The sequence below is a fragment of the Eleutherodactylus coqui genome, chromosome 1, assembly GCF_035609145.1.
Source record: "Eleutherodactylus coqui strain aEleCoq1 chromosome 1, aEleCoq1.hap1, whole genome shotgun sequence".
Lineage (NCBI taxonomy): Eukaryota > Metazoa > Chordata > Amphibia > Anura > Eleutherodactylidae > Eleutherodactylus > Eleutherodactylus coqui.
The window spans coordinates 259,973,293-259,998,849 of record NC_089837.1 but is presented as its reverse complement, the minus strand read 5'-3'; the positions used below and the strand labels follow the sequence as shown (position 1 = coordinate 259,998,849).

The 25,557-nt window shown below is 43.1% G+C and overlaps 1 protein-coding gene across 3 annotated transcripts; it reads left to right on the top strand.

The window, feature by feature from the left end:
- The first annotated feature begins 616 nt into the window (after positions 1–616).
- MANEA (mannosidase endo-alpha) lies at positions 617–25,451 on the top strand. Of its 3 annotated transcripts, none has more exons than XM_066608322.1 (6): positions 656–672; positions 6,108–6,224; positions 11,729–12,268; positions 17,141–17,250; positions 19,267–19,343; positions 23,361–25,451. In XM_066608322.1, the coding sequence occupies exons 3-6, from the start codon at positions 11,755–11,757 to the stop codon at positions 23,995–23,997; spliced, it is 1,338 nt and encodes a 445-aa protein (XP_066464419.1). In that variant the 5' UTR covers positions 656–672; positions 6,108–6,224; positions 11,729–11,754; the 3' UTR covers positions 23,998–25,451. The 3 variants fall into 3 exon arrangements, with proteins under 3 accessions (XP_066464401.1, XP_066464419.1, XP_066464411.1); XM_066608314.1 differs by lacking the exon at positions 656–672 and adding an exon at positions 1,877–2,013; XM_066608304.1 differs by lacking the exon at positions 6,108–6,224 and having other exon boundaries at positions 617–672.
- The last annotated feature ends 106 nt before the right edge of the window (positions 25,452–25,557 follow it).

Sequence of the window (25,557 nt, the reverse complement as noted above, 5' to 3'; positions counted from 1 at the left end):
TTTTTTTTTTTTTTTTGTTGCACTGTTCAAATTTCGCTCTATTGCGTGTGGTAAAAAAAGGCAGGAAGGTCGGTCCTGCTCTGTCCCTCCTTGCGCTATTATTAACACTCGAGAATCCTGCAAGTCAAAACTAGAACACTGAAAACAATGGCATCATTTTGTCATGTTTTGCAGATGTGATTTTCACGACCAAAAAACATGACGGAGATCCGTTTTAGCCCTAAACCTGGAAGCATCTGACATTTACGTGATTCCCCAATTCTCAGATCCTTGGGATGGCTGTCCCCCTTCCTACACAGGATTAGAGCGCCGGCTTGCCCCCATGATCCAGTCAGAAGCCCCCTGTAATGCAGGCAGTGCTGGGAGAACACAAGGGGCCATCATGTGTCAGGCATGTACGGCTTCCATGTAGAGCGCTATGTAGACATGCTGGCAAGCAGCAGCCGGTGCCACAAGCTTCCCTGTCATGTCTGCTGTGACCGAAGCAAACACTTGTCTGGGGGTGAACATGAAACGGCGGACTGGAGGCGCTTATCCTGCAGTGTGATGACTGGGGGACGCGGGGACAGATCCGCCCTCACACCGCACGGACGGCTCCTCCCATCAGCCCCCGCGCCATGACCCAGGAAGTGTCCCGGCAGCTGCTGCGTGCAGAGATCCGGCGCCAGGCAGGTAATGTCTGTAGCAGCTGCCTCTAGTGTAGGTGCTTCCCTCAGTAAGAGCACAGTGCTGGGTGGTGGCGCCTGCAGAGAGGCTGATAATGAGCTTCTGCATGAAGTCCTGCCCTGGGCTAGAGGGTTAAGGGCGATGTGTCACATATACTCACAACGGGGGCAGTTTACTGCGGCGCTGCACGGAACGACAGGCTGCAGGAAGGTCCGTGGGAAAAAAAATTGCTGCACGGACTATTCTGGTTCGTCTTCATGCAACGTATTGGGCAACAAACGGACGAGCATCCGTGTGCCATCCGATGCGAGTTGCTCATACGGCCATCTACATATGGCGCTGGTAAATTTGGTGCAGGTATAGGGCTGGTTCCTGCGGTGGAATTTTGCTGCTATTAGGTTCTGAATGCTGACTTGTGTGATTCTGCCGTGGATTTCCACCGCGGGGAAAAAAAAAAAATCGCAGCTTGTTCTAATTCACCGTAGCGGAATTATGCGATTCCTCGTGGGCACTCACGTGTTTAAACATGGTACTCCTGCGCAAGAAATCTGCGTCCGTGGGCATGAAGCCTGATAGTTTTTGCCGGCTGGCTGCTTCATGCAGCTTGCACTGCTGATCCTGTATTTGCTTCTAGATGTACCCTGTTTCCCTGAAAAATAAGCCCTAGCATAATTTTCCAGGATTTTTAAGAATGCAGAATGCTTTTTCAGGATTTTCGAGGATTCTTGAACTATTAGCCCTACTCCGCAAATAAGTCCTAGTTACAGTTAATAAAAAAAGTAAATTAAAAAGTGTCCAGGCAGCTATACATGTAAAAAGTGAAATCTTTTGGAACAAAAATAAATATGACGCTGTCTAATTTTTGGGGAAAGAGGGTAGCAGGTAGGTACATTTATCAGTTTGTATGCAGCTGGGGGACCTCTTACTGCAGTTTGCGCGCGGCTCTTTACCATTTGTTCTCATGCATGGTATTAGTGTATCATGACGCCAACAGGAAGTCCTGGTGGAGTCGAGTGACAGCTGGGTGACGCCCCATGTACCTGATTGGCTGTACATTTGTTTCCCCCACAGGTCCTGCCAGGCCACTTTCATTCACATGTTGCCCCTCTAGTCCTGGATCCCGGTCCTGAATCAAGGTCCTTGCTGCTGCCGTCACTCTGCCATGGCTCCCTAGATGTGCGTTTCCCGACCCCTCTTCCATGCTCGTCAGGTGCTGCAGCAGCTTACTTCTCCGGCAGCTGTGCCGTTCCATCTCCGCTTCTCGGATGTGGGCCGCTGTCAACATCCTGCTGTCAGCAGTGCGGCTCCTTATGCCAGGCAGTACAGACATGCGCCCCGGCAGTTCAGGCAAGCATGACAGCTGCGCGGCCGCTCACCTCTCCCTTCCGCCTGCACCCTCTGTCCCCGCCTCAGTGCTCCGTCCCGGACCTCTGCTGTCACCGCCGTTGCGCCCCTGGAAATAGTGCTCGCTCACGGCTGCTGCAGGAAAAGCACTCTCACTTCGGATACGGCCTTGCTGCTGCTGAAGTATTGGGGGTTGTTGCTTCTGTGCCGCTGGTGAAGGAACTGTCCAGGGGCTGTGCGGCAGGGCCGCCGCCGCTGAAGAAGCTTTGTTCTGGGTGTGTCGCTGTATACTTTTTGTGACGCTTTAGTGGGCTTGCAGGACCTGATGCTGAAAACCTTTTGCAACCAATCAGCATCAGGGGGTCTACCCCCTCTCAATCTTGACTCCACCAGGAATTCTTGGTGGCGTCAAGATATAGTAATACCCTCATGCATCAGGTCCGTCTAGATATTCTGCACTGGTAGGTCTACAGCATGTTGGGGTGGACTTGCTGCCGCACAACAGTTTAACCCCTTAAACCCCACTTTCCAAGTGCTATAACTATTTTTCTGTGAACAAAACTATATGAGGGTTTGTTTTAAAAATCATATGATCGGAATTCTGTAAATCCCACCCACTTGGCTCCTATTTATGCATAAAATCAATAGGGTTTGGGGCGTTTTTGCTTTGTACGCATTTAAAAAGACTGCTGATAGGCATAAAACCGCAAGACAGTAGTGTATTCAAAGACGGAAACATGCATGCGCCGACGTGAATGCACCCTAAGCCTAATTCCACACTGGCAAGCGCAACATGGGCCGTGAATCCTGCCCCCATGTCGCACTCCCTACCATGTGAATTCCCCGAGTATGCAGGGCGTCTTAATGTCAAAACAGCTTTGCATCACTTTCGGTAAGAAGCAATCCGTCAGTCGCCGAGGATTGCAGAGTTTCTCCCATTACTTTCAATGGCAGACCTCACATCGCATGCACCTAGCAAGTGATATGATGCTTCCGCCAGCCTCATTGGAAACAGTGGTTGGTGCGATGCGCGAGCACGCACAAGATAGAACATGCCGCGATTTGTTTCCCGCATAACATCGCCATGCAAGAAAACATAATTAGTGTGTGACCCCATTCAAAAGAATGGGGTTCATATTTGTGTGTCATATTTGCACGATTTTGACGCTCGTGTGAAAACAGCCTCAGTAACAGCACAGTAGGGATCTGTGATGCAGTTAGTTTAGGTCATTGGGCTGCATTCACACTTGGCGGTTTTTGTGTTTTTTGAACAGCACCAAAAAGGCATGTGGATTTTAAAAAACTAAATAAAAAAAAAAGTTTTTGCTGCAGTTCAGAAATGCACCAAAAATGCCCAGTGTGAATACAACCATAGAGAAACCGTTTGAGAATTTGCGGTTGTAATCACATGACATTTACGCATTGCAAGACGCACAAATTTCAAATGAATATGAATTCCTTTGAATGGGGTCATACACACGAGCGATGTTTTCCCACAAATCGCACTGCCCATTGCTTTCAATAGGGCCGGCGGCAGCATCGCATCACATGCTAGGCGCACGCGATGACAGATCTCCCATTGAAAATCAGAATCACTTCTTCCCCAAAGTGATGCGTGACAGTTTTGACGTAAAAATGCCTTGCATTCGCAGGGAATTCACTTGTTGGTGAGCACAATATCGGGCTGTGAATCGCAGTCTGATATCGCACTCGCCCATGTGAAGTTAGCCTAACTCAGGAGTTCATTCTGCCCCCATTCCAGCACCTCAACAGTCTGTGTTTGCCACGCAGCAGTGATGACGTCACCGATACCCTACTTAACTGCTTCCACCAATCACTGGCCTCATATGGGGTAGCCTGTGATGATTTTCAAACCTGCCCTGGTGAAATGTAAGCTACCCACAATCCTCTGAGTTCTAAAGGCCCCTTTACACAGGACGAATGTCGGGCAAACGATGCCCAACACTCGTCCCTGTGTTCCTCACTCCCGTACTTCTGCACGGGAGCTAGCAGAGCTGGCTGGTTCTTGAAGCGCCCAGCTGGGGGGTGGGGCAGTACAGGAGATTTCTCCCCTCTCACTCCCCCGCCCCTCTCCATTGAGATAACACAGCGGCCGTTGGCTATTGAACGGCGGCTGTTTAAACTGAACGATGAGCTTTATCGCTCATCTTTTATGCTGCATAAACGATGGACGATCAGCTGATTGCTCATCGTTCAGTTTAAACAGCCGCCATCCAGTAGTGAACGGCGGCTGTGTTATCTCAATGGAGAGGGGCGGGGGAGTGAGAGGGGAGAAATCTCCTGCACTGCCCCGTCTCCCTGCTGGCCGCTCTGCGTCCGAGACAGCTCTGCTAGCTCTCGTGCAGAAGAACGGGAGCGAGGAACACAGGGACAAGTGTCGGGCATCGTTTACCCGACACTCGTCCTGTGTAAATGAGCCTTAAGGCCTCATGTCCACGGGGAAAATCAGGCCCGCTCCGGATTCTCCATGTAGAATCTGCAGCGGGTCCCTCCTGCCCCGCGGACATGAGGGCTGAAAATAAGAATAAACTCACCTCCCACCCGCTCCGTTTCTTCTCTTCGCCGCGGCCGGATCTTCTTTCTTCGGCTCGGCGGATGCGCAGGATGACGTCGGTGACGTGCCCCGCGCATGCGCCGTCCCGAAGAAAAAAGATCCGGCCGCGACTGAGAGAAGATGGCGCCGCGGCGAAGAGAAGAAACGGAGCGTGTGAGTAAAATCTGATTTTTGTCTCCCGCGGATCCGGACGGCTTCCATAGGCTTCAATAGAAGCCCGCGGGAGCCGTCCCCGCAGGAGACCCGCATGAAAATGGAGCATGGTCCAGATTTTTTCATGCTCCATTTTTTTTAAAATCCCTTTTATTGACCATCCGCGGGTATTTATCTACCCCGCGGGTGGTCAATGCATCCGCTGCGGATTTTAATTCTTATTTTGCCCGTGGACATGAGCCCTTAGATAGTGTGTGCCAGCAGGTGTCATGTAGCATTTCCAATATTATATCAGTCAGTTGAAAAGAAAACCAGGCATTGCCCTTCATTAGCGTGCCAAGCCACAGGTATCTTTGGCGTTTAAATTCCTACGTGCCTTTACCTTAAAGCTCTGTATCATCAGGTACACAGAAGATGACTATCCAGTCTGACTGCATCTTGTTGACTGATGGTGAACCTATGTGACGTGTCCCAGCAAGCTGAAATATAATGTTCAGAAGCTGTTAGATCTTCGTAACGATGATTTATTGCTCCAAATTCTGGGAGGTGCAGGTAGCTTTGTTATAACCTGAACATATTGCCATCTGTGCCTTCCTTTTTCTGCTAGATTCACATGCTGGGAATTACACTAGAAGGCCTCTTTCACACGGGACCTACTTGTGCAAAATCCACGCAGCTATTAGAACCAATGGCTTCCTATGGGAACGTTCAGATGTTTTTTGTGCGTTTAAAATTCCTTCATCTGCACATTCCCATAGGAAACCATTGGTTCTAATAGTCACAAGTTTTTTACGTGGTTTTTGCGCACGTAGGTCCCTGTGTGAAAGAGGCTGAAATCTTCAATTCAAGTGCAGATTTTGCCATTCATTACAGCAGGTGAAATAGGATAAATATCTGCACAAAATTGTTAAAGAAAGTGTATATTGCATTTAAAAGTCAGCCACGTTGTAAAGTTGCACTTTTTTTTGCAAAAATCCCGTCCACACGCTGTGGACAGACCGCTGCGAACAAGCCATGTGGAAACTGACATGCGGCGCAGAATTTAAATCCGCAATATGGCAATTGTCGTTTCCACTGTGGGCTCTCTTTTCTCTATAGAGACTGATTTTCGCAGTGGAATACAGGCGGACAAGCTGCTTCAAACCCACGCCCAATGGTGCAGGTTTTGAACCAGCTTTTCTGCTGCAGAAATCTCTCGTAATTTCTGCTGCGAACATTCTGTGAGATTTCCGCCGCTATGAACCCAGCCTCGGGGTGCATTTACATGGGTGGGTGCAATATTAGTCAGAGAAACGGGGACCAATATCACTCGTATACTTATCTGTATATTTCCCCATCCTATACATTCTGGGGTGTCTCCTGGTTGCAGCTCTCCATGCCTTTTGGATCACATGTGGGATTGAAGAAGGAATTTATCTGAGCTTGCCGGACATGGGGTGCTAGCGATGGGCCCCTGTTTAACGCGGGAGGCCTCGCTTGGCACCAGGTGAGTCCTCTCTTTTCCTTCATTTGAACCATTTTGGCTCTTTACATTCTGTATTTATTTCCATGCTGTCTTAAGGCACTGTCAGATTTACACTATAACACTTGTATACTCGTGATTTTTTTTTTTCTTATGTAGTGCGATGCATTTTATGAGAAAAATGCATCGCTGCACTTACAAATTTCACGTGTGTTTTTCATGCAATTTTACTATTAAGTTTCCTTGGGCCTTATAATGGTAAAGTGTAGAGGTGCTGATTTAAGCAGGGAAGCCTTTACTTCCCTGCTTAAATTAGCACCTCTACACTTTACTTCTGCCAGACACAGGGACTCATGGCTTGCAGACAGGCCTTGGTTGCTACCGCGTTTCCCCGAAAATAAGACTTACTCTGAAAATAAGCCATACTCTGATTTTTGGGAAGGCTTAGAATATAAGCCCTACCCTGAAAATAAGCTCTAGCTGCATTACATAAAACAGGAATACATTACCTTGCAGGCTTGGTCCTGGTCCCTCCCGCTGCTCCCTAGAGCTCAGACATGGTTCTTGCAGTCCTCGACCGCTCATACAACATCACTTCATAAATCCTGCCTCCACAAAGAGATGGCTCTCTGTTTTTTTTTTTTTTTAATGCATCACTGCAGCGCTCAAAGAACCAATCACAGCCATCACATTGGTTCATCGAGTCCTGCATTGATGGGCTGAGCAGCACTTCGATGAACCAAGCACAGCCACCGCGTTGTGGAGGCGTAATTTAGGAATTGTCTGAACGTGGCTCAGATCAGGTATATTTCACTTAAATAAAATAAGCCTATAGAATTTATACATGTCACCCATTACTGCAGACTCCCTGCAACCAGGCTTCGTTAGATTACCGCATAGGGTCTGCTATTAAATGTTGGATCTCTTGAGGAGCAGCCACGTTACTGTATTTTAGAAGTACGTGCAAAATGAAGTACTTGTATGCACAATGCAGGAATTACATGTTATTACTGTAGCCTTGCATTTAGCTTTCACTTTGGGCTCATTCCCACAACTGTAATGTTAAGGCCGGTCTTACACGACTGGATTTGAATTGTGGAATCTGCAATCATCACCCGTGCGGGCGATCTATGGTATTCCGCATTCATTCAAAAAACAGAACGTGAGCGGACAGCGATTGCAATTTCCACTTGCGGATATTAAATTGCAGCATGTTTTATTTTCTTGCGGATTCTGCACGGATGATTTCCATTGAAGTCAGTGGAAGCCATCGGTCCCCGCGGCCCATCCGCATTTACCGATACGTCGCAGGTACCCACGTCATCGCCTAGCAGTCACGCGGAAAAAACAGTGATTTGAAATAAAAATCTGTACTGCGCATGTCCGACAGCGAGCTGCCAGGTCCAGACACAATACAGATTTAAATAGGTACATACGGACGGGGACTGGTCTGAATTCGGCTGCGGGCTCCTACATGCGGAATATGACTTGCCTAAGAGAGACCGGTCTAAGAGTTAGGACAACTCTGTAGTTAAAAGCTGCAGGAAGGCTGCTAATGATAATTAATGTACACTTATTATTCAAAAAATCTATCAACTAGAAGGAGTTGTCAGAATCTAATGAAACTGTGTGATTGTAATGTTGGCACTTAACAAAAGGGTGCCACTTGTCTCTGGTTGGCGGACAATGAAACCGATGGAGATGCTTGTTGGTCAATCAGATGATCCTCTCTGTTGGTGGTCTGTTGAGGGTGTCCTGACCCCGGTCTCCTTCTATGTGCCCTCACACATCCACTGGTCCCAACACCTCCTAACAGTCTAGTCAGAACGGCCCAGATGGCGGCAATTCATCGATACGACCATCCAGCTTCTCACATTCCAATAATGCACCTGCAATCAAACTGTTAGCGAGACAAAATCTCTTTGATTGCACCGTAGATGCGTCTAGTGGTCAACAAGCTCTACACAAGGAGCCTCTGAGAGCCTTTTTATATGCCTCTGCGAGACCTGCACAGAAATCGAACATGCCGCGCTTTGTTTTATGCGTGTGTTTTCACGTGTACAAATCGCGGCCGTCTGCATAGTATTGCGTTTTGCAATGCAATCCTATACAGGCAGGCACGGGCGGAAATTCTGTGGGAAATCCCGCTGCAGAATTTCCGCCCATGTGCAGGGGGCCTTAGGGCCTCGGGTGGCAAGACCGTTCATCTTATCATACCACAACTCATCTAAATCATACTAAATAATTTGTATATCTGCCTGAGATGTAACTTCATGCCGTGTTTTGCAGCATAACGACTCCTCCTCCTAGGTGCTTGTTTTTTTGACAGTGTAGAAGCACAGTGTATCCTGGTAATGAACTTCTGTCCTGTTGACACTGAGATAGAAAGAGGACAAAGCTCAATAGTTTGATGTTCATATTTATTTGTAGACAGACGTTGCTGTACATTTTGCAACTTCTTCTGAAGGATAAAGTAAATACTGTCATAACAGGCAATTTTGTGTGGGCGTCATGCAGGCTGTACGGTGCTACAAATCAAATAGTGCTCCAGATTCCTGACATAAACCTTGGTGTGAGTTCACTCACAGTGGAATCGCTGCTGAATGCAAGCCGAAACTACACAGCCAAGTACAGTACTTTGTAAGTGAATGCAGTTTAATAAACCACATTCACTTAAGGCTTCTGCGCACATCCACAGTACAGAAAAAAGAAGACCCGGACAGGTACGCAGGGTTGCCGGCCATAGGCAGGGTCTGATTCCGGTAGGGGTTCCCGCATTCGGAATCCGACCTGCCCGTGGACATGAGCACTAAAGCAAAAAAGGTATGCTGCAGGTTTTTAAATCCACAGCATGTTGCAGAACTGTCTCAGATTTTCACAGTTGAACTCCTACATTGCAATGGATTTACTCTGCGATATGTGCTCATACCCTTAAACTCACCATTACCGAGACAATCATGTTATTGGAATAAATTAACACAATTCTCGCAGTGTATGCTTTTAACAAATCAGATAGTTCAAAATTATGGACAAAACTACTGACATAAGAAGCTACTGCCATGGGGTGTGCTGTCTGAGTGGGCCCAAGGGGAACCAGACAAATTGATGTTTGAGTTCCAATTGATTACTACATGCAGGGCCTAATGACTAGTAGGAAGCACAAAACTAAGCATTTACTCCATGCACACATAAACTAATGCAGCGGTCTTGGTGGTGGGGAGTTGTTGCATCCCCGTCATATAAAACTTATATATGTCTGGCCGCTCCGCCCTTCCCCGACACCTCTCTCCAGTTGCAGTGTAGCACTATAATCAGTGTCAGTTATCCTTTTTCCAAACTAAACCTCACAGCAGCCATGTAAGGCCTCATGTCCACCGGGATCGGTCGGATTCCGTGTGCGAGTTTTCCTGCCCCATGAAATGTTAACAGAAAAGCGATTATAAACAGTCAGTGGTCAGAATAATAGAAGTCTAATTATAAAAACCTAAAGCCAAGTGGTATGTAATATTGAAATCTATTATGATTACATCATATTTCACATTTACTCTAATGTCAGAATATAGGAAGTTTGTTCAAGGTTGCAATAGATTAAAGTGTTTCTCCGTTTCCATTTTTCAACTCGCCAGTTCTTCAAGTTTCAACAATTGTGAAACTCTATTGAGATGACGTGACATGCCGGGAAGTTTACTATATTGCCAGTGCAGAAAAATTAGTTTTGCTGCAGTGAGTGTGGGAATTCATGCTTGTGCTAGTTGTTATCTGATCCTCTGGTGAATAGTATATACCTATCCTCAAATGTATGAGTGATCCTTAAACCCCACAGGTGGAGGGAAATTGTATCTCCATTGATGCAGATATAAGAAGGTTTAACACCCAGGATCATATAATCACTTATGTCAAATTTATGTGGTATACCAGACTAGATGGCTGAATTGTTCTGATGCTTTATAATTAGAGATGAGCGAACCTGCTCGTTCGAGTATTAGCATACTCGATGGTGCTCATTACTTGAGCGAGTACCACGCCGTGTTTGACCCCTTCCCCGTATTACCACTTTCTGCTGTGACGTGCCAGCGTGCGCATGCACGTCCACAGCAGTATGTGGCTGGCTGGCGAGAGAGAGAGAAAAAAAAAAAGCTCGGCAACAGGCAGGTCCATTGCAAAAATGCATGGGTCTCCCATTGACTTCAATGGGGTTCGTTACTCGAATATAGCTCTCAAATATCACAAAAATCTCGACTCGAATAGCGAGCACCCGAGCATTTTGGTGCTTGCTCATCCCTATTTATAATATATACAAGATCCTAATGGATATTATCACAGGATCCTGCACATTACTCTGGTCACCACTGTATACCCCTCAGAAGTAAAAGAAGCATTCTTGTTAAGACAGCCACACACTCTATGTAGTAAAGGTGGCTAGTAGGCTGATAGTCCCTCTAGATCCAAAGTGTTGGCTGTCTAGAACAAAAGACACCTTAACTCTAAAGCACCTTCTGACAGAAATTCGGCAATAAATGAGGATTTACATACTAATTGTAGCGCTAGGGTCTCGATGTATATTTATATATAAGGAGATCTTGTTCACCAGAGGATCAGATAACAACAACTAGCACATGCATGAATCATAATTAGTGCGGTACGCTCCCTAGGTACAGAAGAGAAGTGTGCATCAGATCACAGGACACGCAGAGATTTGGGTGAACATCTATGAACCCGATTTGGTGTCCTCTTGATCTGTTCTTTATATATTAGTTTGTCTGCCATTTCATTTTTTTAAAGAATATAAATAGTTAGTTTTTTAATTCTCTGTCAGTGATTCGCTGTAATTTTCACTGCCTCTGTGAATTAGACTTGCATAATACCTCTGAAGTCAGCACCCCATCTTTCAAAAAAGTTACGTTTTTCATAATTTCTGGATGCACCCCAAAGAGTTCTAGAGTTCCCAATTAATTTTAAAAATAGTTCTAGCATATTAAGCAGCGAGAACTTTGTAAATATGGGTTCTAGAGCTTCGAGCATAAAGACTTTTCTTCAGAACTCTTGAGGTGCTACCCAGAACTGTTATAAAATTGCCAGATTTCCTAAAAAATAATTTACACATAATAACTAATTTTATTATAAAGTGTAATTATTATGTGTAAATAATTTTTGGGGAAATCCCATGAGTTCTCAGTAGCACCTCAAGAATTCTGAAAAAAAACTCTTAATGCTCGAAGCTCTAGAACCCATATTTACAAAATTCTCACTGATTTAGTAACATCATTTTTGTAAGTTAGCACAGCAGAGATACATTTGTTGATTTTTTTTTTTTTTTGCTTAATTCGCTAGAACTATTTTTAAAATTAATTGGGAACTCTAGAACTCTTTGGGGTGTATCCAGAACTTATGAAAAAATTAACTTCTTTGAAAGATGGGGTGCTGACTTCACAGAGGTTTGCATAATTGCTTTTATAATGTGGGAACTCTGGACTAGACATGCTTTTCAATAATGTAGATCATTGTTCTTATCTTTGTGTTTATCACAGCATATAATTAATGGAGCTGTGTCATCATGACAAGATTCCGTCGAAGAACATGTATCACTTTAGCAAGTTTTATTTTTATTGTTTGTTTTTTTATGATGGGTTTGAAGACGCTAAGACCTGATACAGCTGCATTTGGAAATCCGTTTGGACTTGGTCTTTTACCAGAACTTCAGAAAGTCACTGTTTTTGATAAAAGTTCAGGCAATAAAATGAGTACCCAAGAACAAAAGACCAAAGAGCATGAAAATAGAATTCTTTCAGCAAAACCTGATGATGTGCAGTTACCTACTCCTAATTATGACTTTCATGTTTTTTATTATACCTGGTATGGAAATCCTCAATTTGATGGAAAATATATCCACTGGAACCATGACAAGCTGAAACATTGGGATGCTAAGATTGCTAACAATTACCCAACTGGAAAGCACAATCCTCCCGAGGACATTGGGTCTAATTTTTATCCAGAGTTGGGCTTGTACAGTTCCAGGGACCCTTCTGTTCTTGATGCCCATATGAAGCAACTGCGATCAGCAGGCATAGGTGAGAGCTAACATGGATGGTGTATTGTATTATGAGTTATTATGTTTGTTCTTGCTTTGTCAGAGTTTTACGATTGGCATAACATATTTGAATATTTATTTAGAACAAGTAACATAGGAAAGCAGATTTGTTAGGTTATTTTTTTCCTTCTATTATTTAATACAAATTCCATTACATGCTAGTTTTCATTGTTCATTTTAGAAGTTGTTCATCTTGAATATAGCCAGAACCCTTTATATGCCAGCATATTTAAAGGGAAGCTGCAAATGACAGTTTAGCTTGTGTAAGGAGCCAATAAGGATTTCCCATGTGTCAGATTGATATCTGTTCTTTGCCTTGCTGCTTATATTATTTAAAGGGGTTGTCCGACTTACTTTTTTAAACTGCCAAAAACTGTATAAAACTGTATGCCCCGTGAACCTGCGGGGGCTTCTACATTAGAGGCCCACATAACAGGTTTACGGAATGTCACAAGGCTACAAGACCCAGTGATGTAACCTGTCAGATGCTGCGGGGCCAAAGTGCCGCAACAGCACTCTTCTGCCATAGGAAGTATGGCACAGCGGCATCTGACAGATGATATCACCAGGTCTTGTGGCCTGATGACATTCCGTAAACCTGTCATGCAAGTTTACGGGACATCACTGATGATGTCCCTGTCGGGCCACATACTGGCTGCAGTGGTCATGTGCGTAAACAACCCACGTGCTGCAGTTGAAGTAAACGGAAGACCAGAGAGGTGAGCATGACTTTTTTTTTTTTTTTTTTCTTTTTAATTATATAGGATCCGTGGTGATTTTGAAATTGACATTTCTGAATCGGCGCAGGACAGGCAGTTTCCATTGATTGCAATAGAAGCCGTCTGTGCAAGGCCCGCACTAGAATAGGACATGTTGTGGTTTTTTTTTTTTTCCCCTGCGAGTGAAAAATAGCAGTTGATTTCTGCTTGTGGGCATAGAAAAGCGTTTTGCATAGCATGTCTGTGGGCAGCATTTGCTATGTAATCCTAGGCGAACGCTGCTTCAGATCTCGCAGTGCAAACATGCCCGTGTGCATTGGGCCTTAAGAGGATAAATCTGTGACCTATATGGGTACCACAACATCATGCATGATGTAATTACAAGCTTGAGCCTTTCTCCCAAATGCACTGTTCCTGCCTGTCATACTTTAACAGGTTTTTTAATTAATAGTGTGTTCTGGTTGTATAGTATGAAATGTAAATTACACTGGAGCATGTGTATGAAAATCTGACACAAGCACGTAGAAGTGTTGCAACCGAGATAAACTACAAGTGTCTTCGTGGCTACAAGGTGATTGATGGCATAAAACATTCAGGATTCTTGCTGCACCATTTTCATGAACATTTCTGTAAATTCTAAATGGACAGTAACTCATTCCGCATTGCAATGCAAAGGGCTTGCAAAGTGAATGGGTGATATTAAACTCATTTCAAAGCATGTATTATTCTTCTGCAATGCAGTCTACAGTCACTGGCGCTTCCTATCATTGGAACAGTATGAGAAAATTTCAGGGCAATTGAACAGTATAAGGACTTCCATTACTACAGTGTGAAGTTATAAAGTGCCACTGTAACTGCAATTGTGATGCATTGTTAATATTAGAAGAGTTCAATGGCGCATGAGGGATGATCTGTGAGAAGAATACTTGGATGACATACAAAATTTGGTCTCTGCCCACAGCTGTCCCAGCTTTCCTTTTTCACATTTAGTTTTGTTGATTTCTAATATTCACCACTATATTGACCAGTTCATTTAATGGATGAAAATGACTGATATTGGAAAACATTTTTGTCACTTTTTAGAAATGACCACTGAAGTATGTTTGAAAGAGAAATAAGTTCTCTGTTGTCCATTTCACATCAGAAGTTTAAGTAAGGCTGAATGCCCACAGGCGGATAATTGCTGCGGGATTCGCAGTCAGAAACTCCCAGTGAATCCCGCAGCCATAGCCATCCATAGACATGCTATGTTGACATATTCTCTCCTGCCCGTGAGTGGGAATCAACTGCAACTTTTCCGCTCGCAGTTAAGAATCGCAGCATGTCCTACTCATCCCGGAAAGTCGAGCACAGTTGCAGTTGATGGAAGCCATCCGTCCCGCGATACTCTGCGCTGTGAGCACAGCGGAAGTATTGCAGGAAATCACATCAGCGCCGGTGCGTCCTGCACTGCGCAATCGCACCAGATTGACATCAGTAACTCTCGCTGCGGATCCTGAGAGGTGAGTATCGGGGGGTGGGGCCCGAGGGGGTGGGCCCCGCTGGGGTCTGAATCTAACTCGGTTGTGGGCATGAGGCCTAAGTTGTATTTATATCTAACTACTGTCACTTTAAAACAACATTAAAGTGGGCCTGTTAATTCTCCTGACATGTCTGCTTTAGCAAGTACTTGCATTCTTCATGAAGCAAATTTGCAGCATTATCTCTCAGACCTTTGTGTTGTACCGTCCTGCTGTTATTTCTCTGAAACTTATGAATATATTGGTATAAGTGTACCTTGACGCCACCGGAAGCTAGGGGTTTGACAGGAGAAACGCCCTTGTCACACCCCCAGCTCCCGATTCGGTCAAGGCTGGAAGGTCCTACCAGCATGTGCATTGCTTTTACCTGGCCCTGCTGCCTTAGGCTCAGGGTTCCTTTTGCACTTGGAGTTACATTATGAGCTGTAAATGCTGCCAGTGTACAGGTAATAATGAAACCCTAAGCATAAAAGGAACCCTCACCCTAAGGCAGCAGGGCCTGGTGAAAGCAAAGGAGAGCCTGCCGATGTGACTCACCACTCGGTCCGGCGCTGCTGGTCTGGGATGCCTCCCAGGCGACCGGACGATGAGGGCTCCCTTCTGGCCGCCGGCTGCCTGCTCCCTGCAGCCCGCTGGTTCTCAGCTCCCTGATGGCCGTTCCCCTGCGCACACTTCCTGATGCTGTCCTGCCACTGTGTGTGAGGCTCGCAGTGGTGCTGCTGTCCGCAGCCACCAGCTAACACTGTTTCTCCCCCCGCCGGGGAACGAGAGGTGAGAATTACATGGGGGGAAGGGGGCCGGCTTGCCTCTGCTGCCATCCGTAATCTGACTATGTAATCGCTGAGGTGGGGGGGTGCATACTGTGGTCACGCCGGCGAGGATCAGACTTCAATCTGGGGCTGCGTGGCTGCATCGGGGGCCGCTCTATGCTGCTCCAAACAAGCCTTTGTCTGTGGCGTGGCAGCACCTGAAGCCCAGAGAACTGTACAGCCAATCCGCTTTAGGGGGCGACACACCCGTCACTCTTGATTCCACCAGGTCTTCCTGGTGGCGTCAAGATACACTAATACTGAATACATTTACAACTAAATATTGCCTGTTAGAGGTGTCAGTGCACACTCTGGAACCATCCAGTCACCCCTTTGATAAAGAGAATGGTAACATCCAATTGTCATTCGATTTATATATTCCCAGGAAAATAAATACAGGAGAGAATGAAGAAAGGAAACTCCAGCATGTGACCCCAGCAGTATTGACTAGACAGGAGCAACGCTCCCAACTGCTAACACTCAGTTTAACAATTTTATCAAGTTCTTGGAGTAACAAAAAAACAGCACAACACAAAGTTCTCAGAAATAATTTCACCAAATTATTTCATGGGGAATACAATTATTTACTAAAGTAGACTTGTCAGGAATGGAAATGGGTTCTATTTAAATCATCTACATTCAGTTGTCTTTAAATAAATATAATTCCACTTTAAGAGTATACGTCCAATTTGGGTGATACTCAAGGGGTATCATAGCTTTATTAATCAGGTGTGCCTAATTATTCGATGCATCAGAGAAGAAACAATAAGAAACACTCAAGTGATGTTCTCAAGCTCTTCTGAAGCATTTTATCATTTGATTAGTATATATAGTGAAATGCAAACAAGTAACATAAGGGCAGCATTTTCCTCCAGCCTTTAGTTGCAAATCTCAAACAAGTTCTATAACATTTTCATCTATTAGTTCATTTCACATGCCCCTTACAAACTAGCCAGCCTGTTCTGCTTTGGACCATTTTCGTGAGTCATTTAAATGAACTATATTAACCTTTAAAGTCCAGAAGCCAAGTGAATTTTATTAAACTCAGGGGATTATATGCAGAAACAACTGCTAGATTTCATTTTCCTCTTGTTTCTACACATTATTCCTGAATCTGGTATATTCCTAAGGGCTCCTGCACATTTGTGTTTTTCTTGCGCGTTTTTTTCACGCAATTGTCAATGGGACCTTCCAATGTGCTTTGCGATTTTTGTGCGATGCGTTTTTAACATTAGAAAGTCCCATTGACAATCGCATGAAAAAAAATGCGCAAGAAAACCGCAAGTGTGCAGGAGCCCTAAGGCTAATCCCAAGGGGAGGGCATTCATCTTCACTGAGCCAGGGCTATTACCTGACCTGGGCTTGTCTCCACCTCGTTCCTCCAATCCAGTGTCCCTTTAGGGTTGAGAACAGCTCTCATAATTGTGTGGTACAGCATTACAACATTGTCATAGGGGCGTTGTTTAGGGTTCAGCACCATGGTAACTGTCTTAGTTCCTTTCTCACAAGCTTTAGGCTGGGTTCACAGAGGGCAGATTTGCCGCGGAAATTCTGTGCAGAATTACGCTGCAGCAAATCCGCTTGCGGACGCTAATCCAGCATATGTAGTAAAAACCCTGATTGTAAACCGTAATTAATCGCAACAAAAAGTGTCATTGTTCTATAAATATTTTATTTAATGTTTGAAGCAAAATATAGCAATTTTATTTGAATCGATTTATTTTCTTAGTCCCCGGATAATGTCTTTTTTTTTTTTTTTAAAGCTGCATCAAATGTAAGACTTTTTAAAATATTCTTTTTACAGGAGTGCTATCCCTATCATGGTATCCACCAGAAATGAGTGATGACAGCGGTGTCCCTGCGGAAAATTTAGTACCTAATATTTTAGATACTGCTCAGAAATATAGCTTAAAGGTACGTGGGGAAGAAAACTAGAGTCGCTGCTATGAGTAGTGGAGGAGGGGGGTTGAATTTACTGCTTTGTGCAATTATTAGCCAAAAATAATAATATCGCAAGCCACACTGTTCCCACAAAGTTGGAATCCTAATCTCATTTATTTATAGAGCGCATGCATCTTTTGTAGCAATTTACATCACTTGGTATTATGTTCTGTCCCCATTGGGGCTCACAATTTGTATTGACCTATCTGTATCTTTTTGGAAGCCCACAATTCTTTAAAAACTTACTGTATGATAGAGCTTGTCCTGTTCTCAATCATGAGCAAGTACCTCAGCTTTTTGATCTGCTTTATTCTTCCCTCACCTATATGGACTGTTGAATGAAGATGCAGAGAAGAGTCCAGTGGCAGTGTGTTTCACCATACACTTTAGGGGCAGGCTCACACGATCGTAGTTTAATAGTGCATTACATGGTGAATGAAGTCAATGAAAGTACATTGACCCATTAACACTTTAGACCCATAAATTGTCTAATATGTACATAAAAAGAGAACACAGCAGGTTCTATCTTGCCTTGTATTATGTGCGATTGAGCCCTATTGTTCTCTATAGGCGTGTAATAAACACTGTACATAAGCAATTACATTACATTACATAGGTGCAGTGTTTATACGCAATGTCGCTAAGTGACAGAGCGAGAAATTGAAAAAGAAACAAGTCAGACTGTACACGATCGTATACGTGAAATACGCTGTCATACAGAGTCACAAATCGCTGTCATGTGCAGTGATACACCGGCTCACACAGTGGTAAAATGCTGTGTTATACAAGTAGTTATTACAACATTCTCATGTGAGCCCGGCCTTAGACTAAACTGCGTCTGCCTCTCCCTCCCTATCTGTACCCGGCTGACACTGAAGCCTCTCCTGCATTTAACTTGCAGCAGTTCTGGACATACAGCTGATGCTATAGGTTGTAAGTTTAGTCAGGATTATAACTGCATGTGAATAGGCATTTGATGTATTTAAACCATTATTTTATGTTTTATTGTTGCAATTATTAATGATTTGTAGTCCTTTTCTGATGCTTATGGTTGCTTTGCCAGTGTATACGCAGTGTGTGAATTACTTTTAAATGGTAATTCCTTAGACCACTCTCACAAATGTGTTCACAAAGCGCCACTTTCAGTTTTGGGCAGCGTTTTTGAATGCATGTCACAGCGTTTGACAGCGGTCTTTAGTGCACCCCATCATTGTGACGGGTGATGAGGTGCATTAAAAGACGCAAAAACATACAAAAGCAGAAGAGAGAGCACTCGAAAATCAATAGGAGTGGTGTACTGTGAACACCGCAGTAATCGCGGTAAAAAGCGTTTAGTGTGAGAGTGGCCTTATGCATATGTATGCTTCTTAGGCCGCATCCACACGGGTAACGAGCAAGAAAATCATAGCAATATCGCATCGGTGGTCCTTGCAATATCAATGTGTTTTCTTGCAGCGATAATGCAATTTTGAGTCGCTACAATGCCGTACGACTTTGAAGCACCACGTGTGAGGATATTGGGGGTGGGGGAGGGGTTTGAAATATAAGCTCTCGCTGCAGTAACTAAAATAATAATACCTAAGAGGCGCTGTCATCTCCGGGGTGTCTTCTCCCCTGAAGCTCCCTAGCACTTGCTTGAAGTCTTGAATGCCAGCCCTTCCTGCATTAAAAGGATCAAAGTCCCCACCTCCAGGAGGGGCTGGCTGTGATTGGTTCACGAGCGCAGTGGTTGATCCAATTAGAGCCGGCACTTTATGAACTTCTTATTACAGCCACAGCCACTGTCGCATTGTGACAAAATCGTGTGATAAAGTCACTCGTGTGGATGCGGCCTTATTGATTAAAATCGCACAGCTTATATCTTTCTGTAGATCTATCCTTAGACTCGATAAACTAGATCTCTGATTGGCAATTTTTAACTTATTTACTTTCTTCTCGTCTCTCTTCATTCTTGATTGCTTGTGATGTTTATACGAATTTACTTTCTAGGTTACATTTCACATTGAGCCCTACACAAATCGAGATGACCGCAGTTTACATAATAATATAATATATATTATAGACAAGTAAGTTTTTATTTGTCTTTAACTGCTAACATTTATGTTGCACTTATTTTCTATTTATTTTGACCTGCAGTTATTTTGACTCCTATGTGTAAATGTATATATTTTGAAACTGTAAGGCTACATTCACACTTCTGTTGCAGCTGTCTGTTATAATCCCATCCCTTTTAGAGCAGAGAAACGGAATGAAATCAGAAAAAAAATGTTGTTGTTTTTTAATGGCTTTATGACTATAGTCATTAATTGTCAGCAAAGGAAGTGTGTGCATTGGTTTGACTTCTATTGAAATCAATGGCAGAGCTACACAGTGTGGCGCTCTTGTTGATTTCTTGGGAGTGAAGCCTGTGGCCGCACTTTACCCCCTGTCCACGTTTGACAACATCCACCCTGGCGCACTGGACAGCGGGGCAGATCATCAGCTGGTGAAAGGGGGTCCTAAGCGGTGGACCCCCGTCCATCAACTACTCATGACCTACCCAGAGGAATCGTGTAACAGAGGGTAGAAAACCCCTTTAACTATGTCTGCTACATTAGTGAAATGTAACCCTCCACTTTCCTAGAATAGCAGGTCTGTTTAAACTTGGGTCTGTCCTATAGTCCAAAAAATGCATTATTTGATTTGTCTCCATCTTTTCTCCCCTATTGCCATGTTTGTTTCTGACACTTGTTCATATCACAATTTTAATATGCTTTAGCATGTGTATTAAAAATGTATACTAACACATGCAATTTTAACCCCTTTGTGACCAGCATATCGTGTTTTTACGTCTTGCCATTGCAGGACGTGTTTGGTGGGAGATGGCGCTGCTATCTCCCTCCATACATCGCAGGTATCAGCTGTTTTACAGCTGACACCTGTGGGCAACAGCCCTGTACGGCCGATTATGGCTTTTAACCCTTTAAATACCACTGTGAAATCTGACAGCGGCATTTAAAACCCCTGACCCATATGGCCCCCTTGCGATGAGATCGGGAGAACTATGCGGGTGTCATGGCAGTCGGGGTCCTTCTGAAAGGCCCCAGGACTGTCATGGCAGAATGCCTATCAAGCCTTCCCAGTGAGGTGGCTTGATAGGCAGCCTGCCAGAATGCAGTATGATGTAATGCTATGGCATTACATCATACTGCATAAGCGATCGAAGCATCGCTAGTTGTGGTCCCCTCTGAGGACTAAAACAAAATGCAAAAATAAGAATAAAGTTTTATTAATTAATTTAAAAAAAAAAAAGTTAGAAATGTTCAAAAACTCTTAAAATAATAAAACAAAATACATATTTGGTATCGCTGTGTCTGTAAAAGTCCAATCTAGCAAAGTAATGCATTATTTACCGCACAAGGTGAACGTCATCCAAAAAAAAACCCTGCTAGAAATGCGCTTTTTTTGGTCACCCTGTTGCCAAGAAAAAATCTAATAAGCGACCAAAAAGTCCTATGTATTTCAAAATGATACCAACGGAAACTACAGGACGTACCTCACAAAATGAGCCCTCGCACAACTAAGTTGACGGAAAAATAAAAGTTATTGTGCGCAGGAGATGGAGACAGAAAATAATTTAAAAAATATCTTTAAAAAAAAAAGTGCAGCAAAAAAAAAACTATACAAGTTTGGTATTCTATTAATCTACTGACCCATAGAATAAAATTATCATGTCATTTTTGTTGCAGTTTGTGCACCGTAGAAACGAGACAGACTTTTTAAAAAGTTTTTCTGTACATTATATGGTACATTAAATAGTACCATTGAAATATACAACTTGGCCCACAAAAAACAGGCCCTCATACAGTGACGTCGATCGATTTTTTTTTTTTTTTTTTTTAAAGGGGGGAGGAAAAAACTAAAATGGAGAAAAAAGTGTGGTCACTAAGGGGTTAAGCATGTGTATTTTTCAGCATATATGTTGTACGTATGCAGGTTTCTATTTTGTTTTTACATGAAAACTTCTTTTTTTTTTAACTGCAAATTTTTTTCCAAGACATTTGAGAACAAAAAAAAGTATACTTTAAATGTGTGGAAACATACAGCTTTACATTTCTATGTGTATCCACTTGACTGTAATGTAAAAAAATGCTTCTCTATCCCACTTAAAGACACATAAGGAAGGTAAAATGTAATCAAAAGTATGCACTTTTGGACTACTTTTAACCAATTTAATCTGAGTGTGTTGCGCAATATAGATTGTTTTTTTATTTTTATTAAAACGTATGCTCTTGAAAGATGGTAAAATATGCTGAAAACATCCCCATACAGCTATATATTAAGTAATCAAAGGAGAAACAAATCTGCATTCCCTGGTAGTAGTGTTAGGAGTAAATGCGTTATCTTCTTATTTTCAGTGTAAAAAAAAAATGGTGATGGAATCTTAAAATTGGTTGTTCCACCATAGCAACTTTTCACTTAAGATGGTTAAGCATCTGATCACTATTGGTCCCATCTCTGCGGCCCTTACTGATCACAATAACAGTGTCCCCAAGTCCACCTGTATAAAAGAAGTCATGTCACTCATGTGCACTGCTGTTCCATTCATCTCCTCTAAAGGACAAGTGGAGACAGCAGAGCACTGAGATCCAATCCCCTGTGATCAGAACCTTAACACCTCTCCTGTGTATAGGTTTTAAGTTTCTATGGTGGGACAACCTCTTTAACAGATAACATACCTACAAGTACCTGATTTTATAGGACCATAATAGATGCATATCAGCCCAACCCATCAATTTTTGTCAGGTCCAGTCAATCATCCATTGTGAATGGGTGGCACCCCTACTGCTTTTTATTCTTGTGATAGGAGAAAGCCTTTTGCCAGACATCTCTTATCTCTTCGTTCTGAACACATGCACGCACAGCCAAGTGTGCATGTATATGGCGGTGTTGAGTGAGATAACTGTTGGCTGAGCTAGTATTCAGCCCACAGCAATCTAGTGTGTATGGCCATCCTTAGTATAGCCACCACATATGATCTGGGAACACTGTAATGAGGTAAATTCTGCAGTGTTCTCTTTTAGAGAGCCTTTCTGACAAAACATATTTTTTCATCTGTCTCCCCTCCGTGATAGTCTGTCACACTCTTGACATTGTCTGTGTATTTTGCAGTCACTTCCATGCAGTGCAGCCTCCTGTTTGATACTTATCAGGCACCATCTTCATCCTAGGAGTTCTTCCCCATTTTTCTTTCACTATTCTGTTCTACAAATTCCATGATGCATCATTATAACATCAGCTAATCCATTCATAGAGAGGCTTGAGAAAGAGCCTATTCGGATTGAAACGTCACCGCTACTACCTTGTGCAGTCCACATTGCTGTATATGCCTTTGTAACCTCGATGGAATAAAGTTCCCCTTTTATTCATCTTTTGTGCTGTAAAATGCTGCCTCTCAATGAATGGATTAGCTGGTGAGTTAGCAGGCTTTGGATCCAGTCTGAAGAGCCGTGACATTTGTGGCTGTAAGGCACCTGAGGGTGTGAGCCACTTGTTCGAGTGCTGCTGTGACATTGTTAAATTGATGCATCATTATAGCATCACATAAACTGCTAGTGACCGTACCATCTTTGCCTGCTGAGTGGACAGTATAATCATTACTTTCTATATTTACCTAAATAAGCTACAGACCATAAGTATACAGTCAGGAGGCTGAACTATCATGTCCTACATTATAACTGTATGACGGGAGCCTGTAATCATCTGCAGTAACTGAGGAGTTTCTGTGTACTTCTATAAAAAGCTTCTGTAATATGGTCCATCATAAAAGACTGAATAAAAAACTAACTAATTTGAGAACCCATAAATCCAAGTAATTCTCTGGTGGTCTCAGTGAGATCACCTGAGGAGAAGGGCTCCAGGAGTTTCAGATAGCCAGGAATAACTAAACAATATAATACAAGCTGACATATACTGGGGGGATAGTTACATAAGGAGTTAAAAATTGCTAGCGTTATCTGCGCCCCCATATTTAGATAATTATGTATTTGCATGTAACATATTTTGTCATTTTTGACTAGATTTAACATGTATTTATATTCTAGATATGGGGACCACCCTGCATTTTACAGATACAAGACAAGAACTGGGAAAAGTCTACCAATGTTTTACATTTATGATTCCTATATAACCTCATCTGATTCATGGGCTAAACTCTTGACAGCTTCTGGATCCCATAGCATTCGGAATACAAAGTACGATGGAATTTTTGTGGCCTTGCTTGTAGAGGAAAAGCATAAGTTTGATATTCAAAGAAGTGGTTTTGATGGCATTTACACTTATTTTGCCACAAATGGTTTTACATACGGTTCCTCACATCAGTACTGGCAAAGTTTGAAAGACTTTTGTGATTCCAGCAATTTGATATTTATACCAAGTGTTGGGCCAGGATACATAGATACTAACATACGTCCTTGGAACTTCAAAAATACCAGGAATAGAATAAATGGAAAATATTATGAGACTGCACTAAATGCAGCATTACAAGTGCATCCTAGCATTATTTCCATCACATCGTTCAATGAATGGCATGAAGGAACTCAGATTGAAGCAGCTGTGCCTAAGAAGAATGATCAGATGAAGTATGAGGACTATTTGCCTCATAAGCCAAATGTTTACCTGGAGCTCACTCAAAAGTGGTCAGAAAAATATATGAGAGAGCGAGAACAATGGCTACTTTAGTGACTGAGTTTAATATATGCAAAGCAACTTCACTTTTTTCAGTTTGATATTAATTGGCATTAAAGGTTTTAATTGTTCATTGCTGACAAATCAATGTTGTACACTGGAAGTTTATTAGTTTACCTCTACTATTTCCATAGGCTTATCGGGTTATAAAATATTTAAAATTGTTATAGTTGTATTTGTAAGTGTTTCATTTTGGAATTTCAGACTGACACATTTTAAAGGGTTTGTCTGGGAATGGTATAAAATGGCTGCTGTCAGTTTAATCTGTGAAAACCCAATCTAGGACAGGATAATTGAAATGTAGACCTGTGGGTGGAATGGGGGGTGCAGGGTGGGTATGGGAGGAGCCTACTGGCACCTAGCTCACTGACAAGAAAATTCATGGGCAGTCCCGAGAGGCAAAGAGAGTTGGGACCCCAGAGGGTTGAGGTCAATGCTACATTTTTCAGAACAGTGTAATGTTAAAGGGGTTTTCTCATTAAAACAAAGCCTTGTTCTCCAACTAAGCACTGTAAAATAACAAACAAGGGTATACTTACGTCTCTTGGTGCCCCGGGATGCAGCTGAAAGCACTGGCATCGGCGGCACCATTGAGGTAGACGGGTTGGGCGAAAATATGTAACCACTGCGACCATTCGGGGGTCACAGCATCATCGTCGGCACTCCTGGCATCAGCACTCATATCCTGGCCACCATTATACCAGGAGTTTGAGGGATGAGGTTTTAACCCTTTCCAATCCAATTTGTATCCTAGTTTTCCTAGGGGGCTTACTCTTTTTCTGCCGTTATACAACGGCACTATATGCTGGCTAAAGCCAGTACTGCATGAAGTGACACGTTGGATAGGCTCCGACAGCAGAGAGGCTGGCAATATACAGTAAGAGAACCCTCATGGATGTCTTCCAACATTGGAGCTGTACAGCTTTAAATTATAATGTCTTCAGAGGTCAGACAGTAGAATGGAAAGAGTTAATGACAAAACCCCTTTAAGCTGTATCTGTGCCCCACTCCCTTCTATGGACTGCAAATGAATTATCCTGTACAAGAAATGGTTTCCACTGATTGCTGGCATTTTATGCTAAGCCTGAACAACCCTTTTGGTATCCCTCCTTTCTGCTCTATACATGGATACCAGTGGAATGTTCGAACAGTTTTATGTGGTAGCTGTATGCATTAAACAAATGTCAGCTATGTATCAGTTCACAGAGGAACTATGTAAAAGGTTACTGTTATTTACTTTATAATCACCTAGCTCTCTGTTGTTGTCTGCATTGTACAACTTGACCAACTATTGCAATATTGTAAAGATAATTCCTTTTTTTTTTTTTTTAACTTATGACCTGTGTCTGATAGTTTTGTTGCACTTAACTGTACTTAATTTTCCCTATCCCGATGTACAATGTGCTTATTTCTCTTTTTGGTTCTCATAAATAAAGACTTGAAAAAAAACAAACAAATATAGGCTGAGCCGGCTGATTTTATAATGTACTAGCTTACCTGTCGCGCGTTGCTGCGAAGACAGACAGACATACATTCATTCGTTTTTATATATCT

What these genes read in the sequence shown, in the direction of transcription:
- MANEA (XM_066608304.1), top strand. Translation starts at nt 11,755, where the DNA reads ATGACAAGATTCCGTCGAAGAACATGTATCACTTTAGCAAGTTTTATT. An exon ending in ACTGCGATCAGCAGGCATAG is followed by an intron (nt 12,269 to 17,140) that starts GTGAGAGCTAAC and finishes TTCTTTTTACAG; the next exon opens with GAGTGCTATCCCTATCATGG. An exon ending in ATAATATATATTATAGACAA is followed by an intron (nt 19,344 to 23,360) that starts GTAAGTTTTTAT and finishes TTTATATTCTAG; the next exon opens with ATATGGGGACCACCCTGCAT.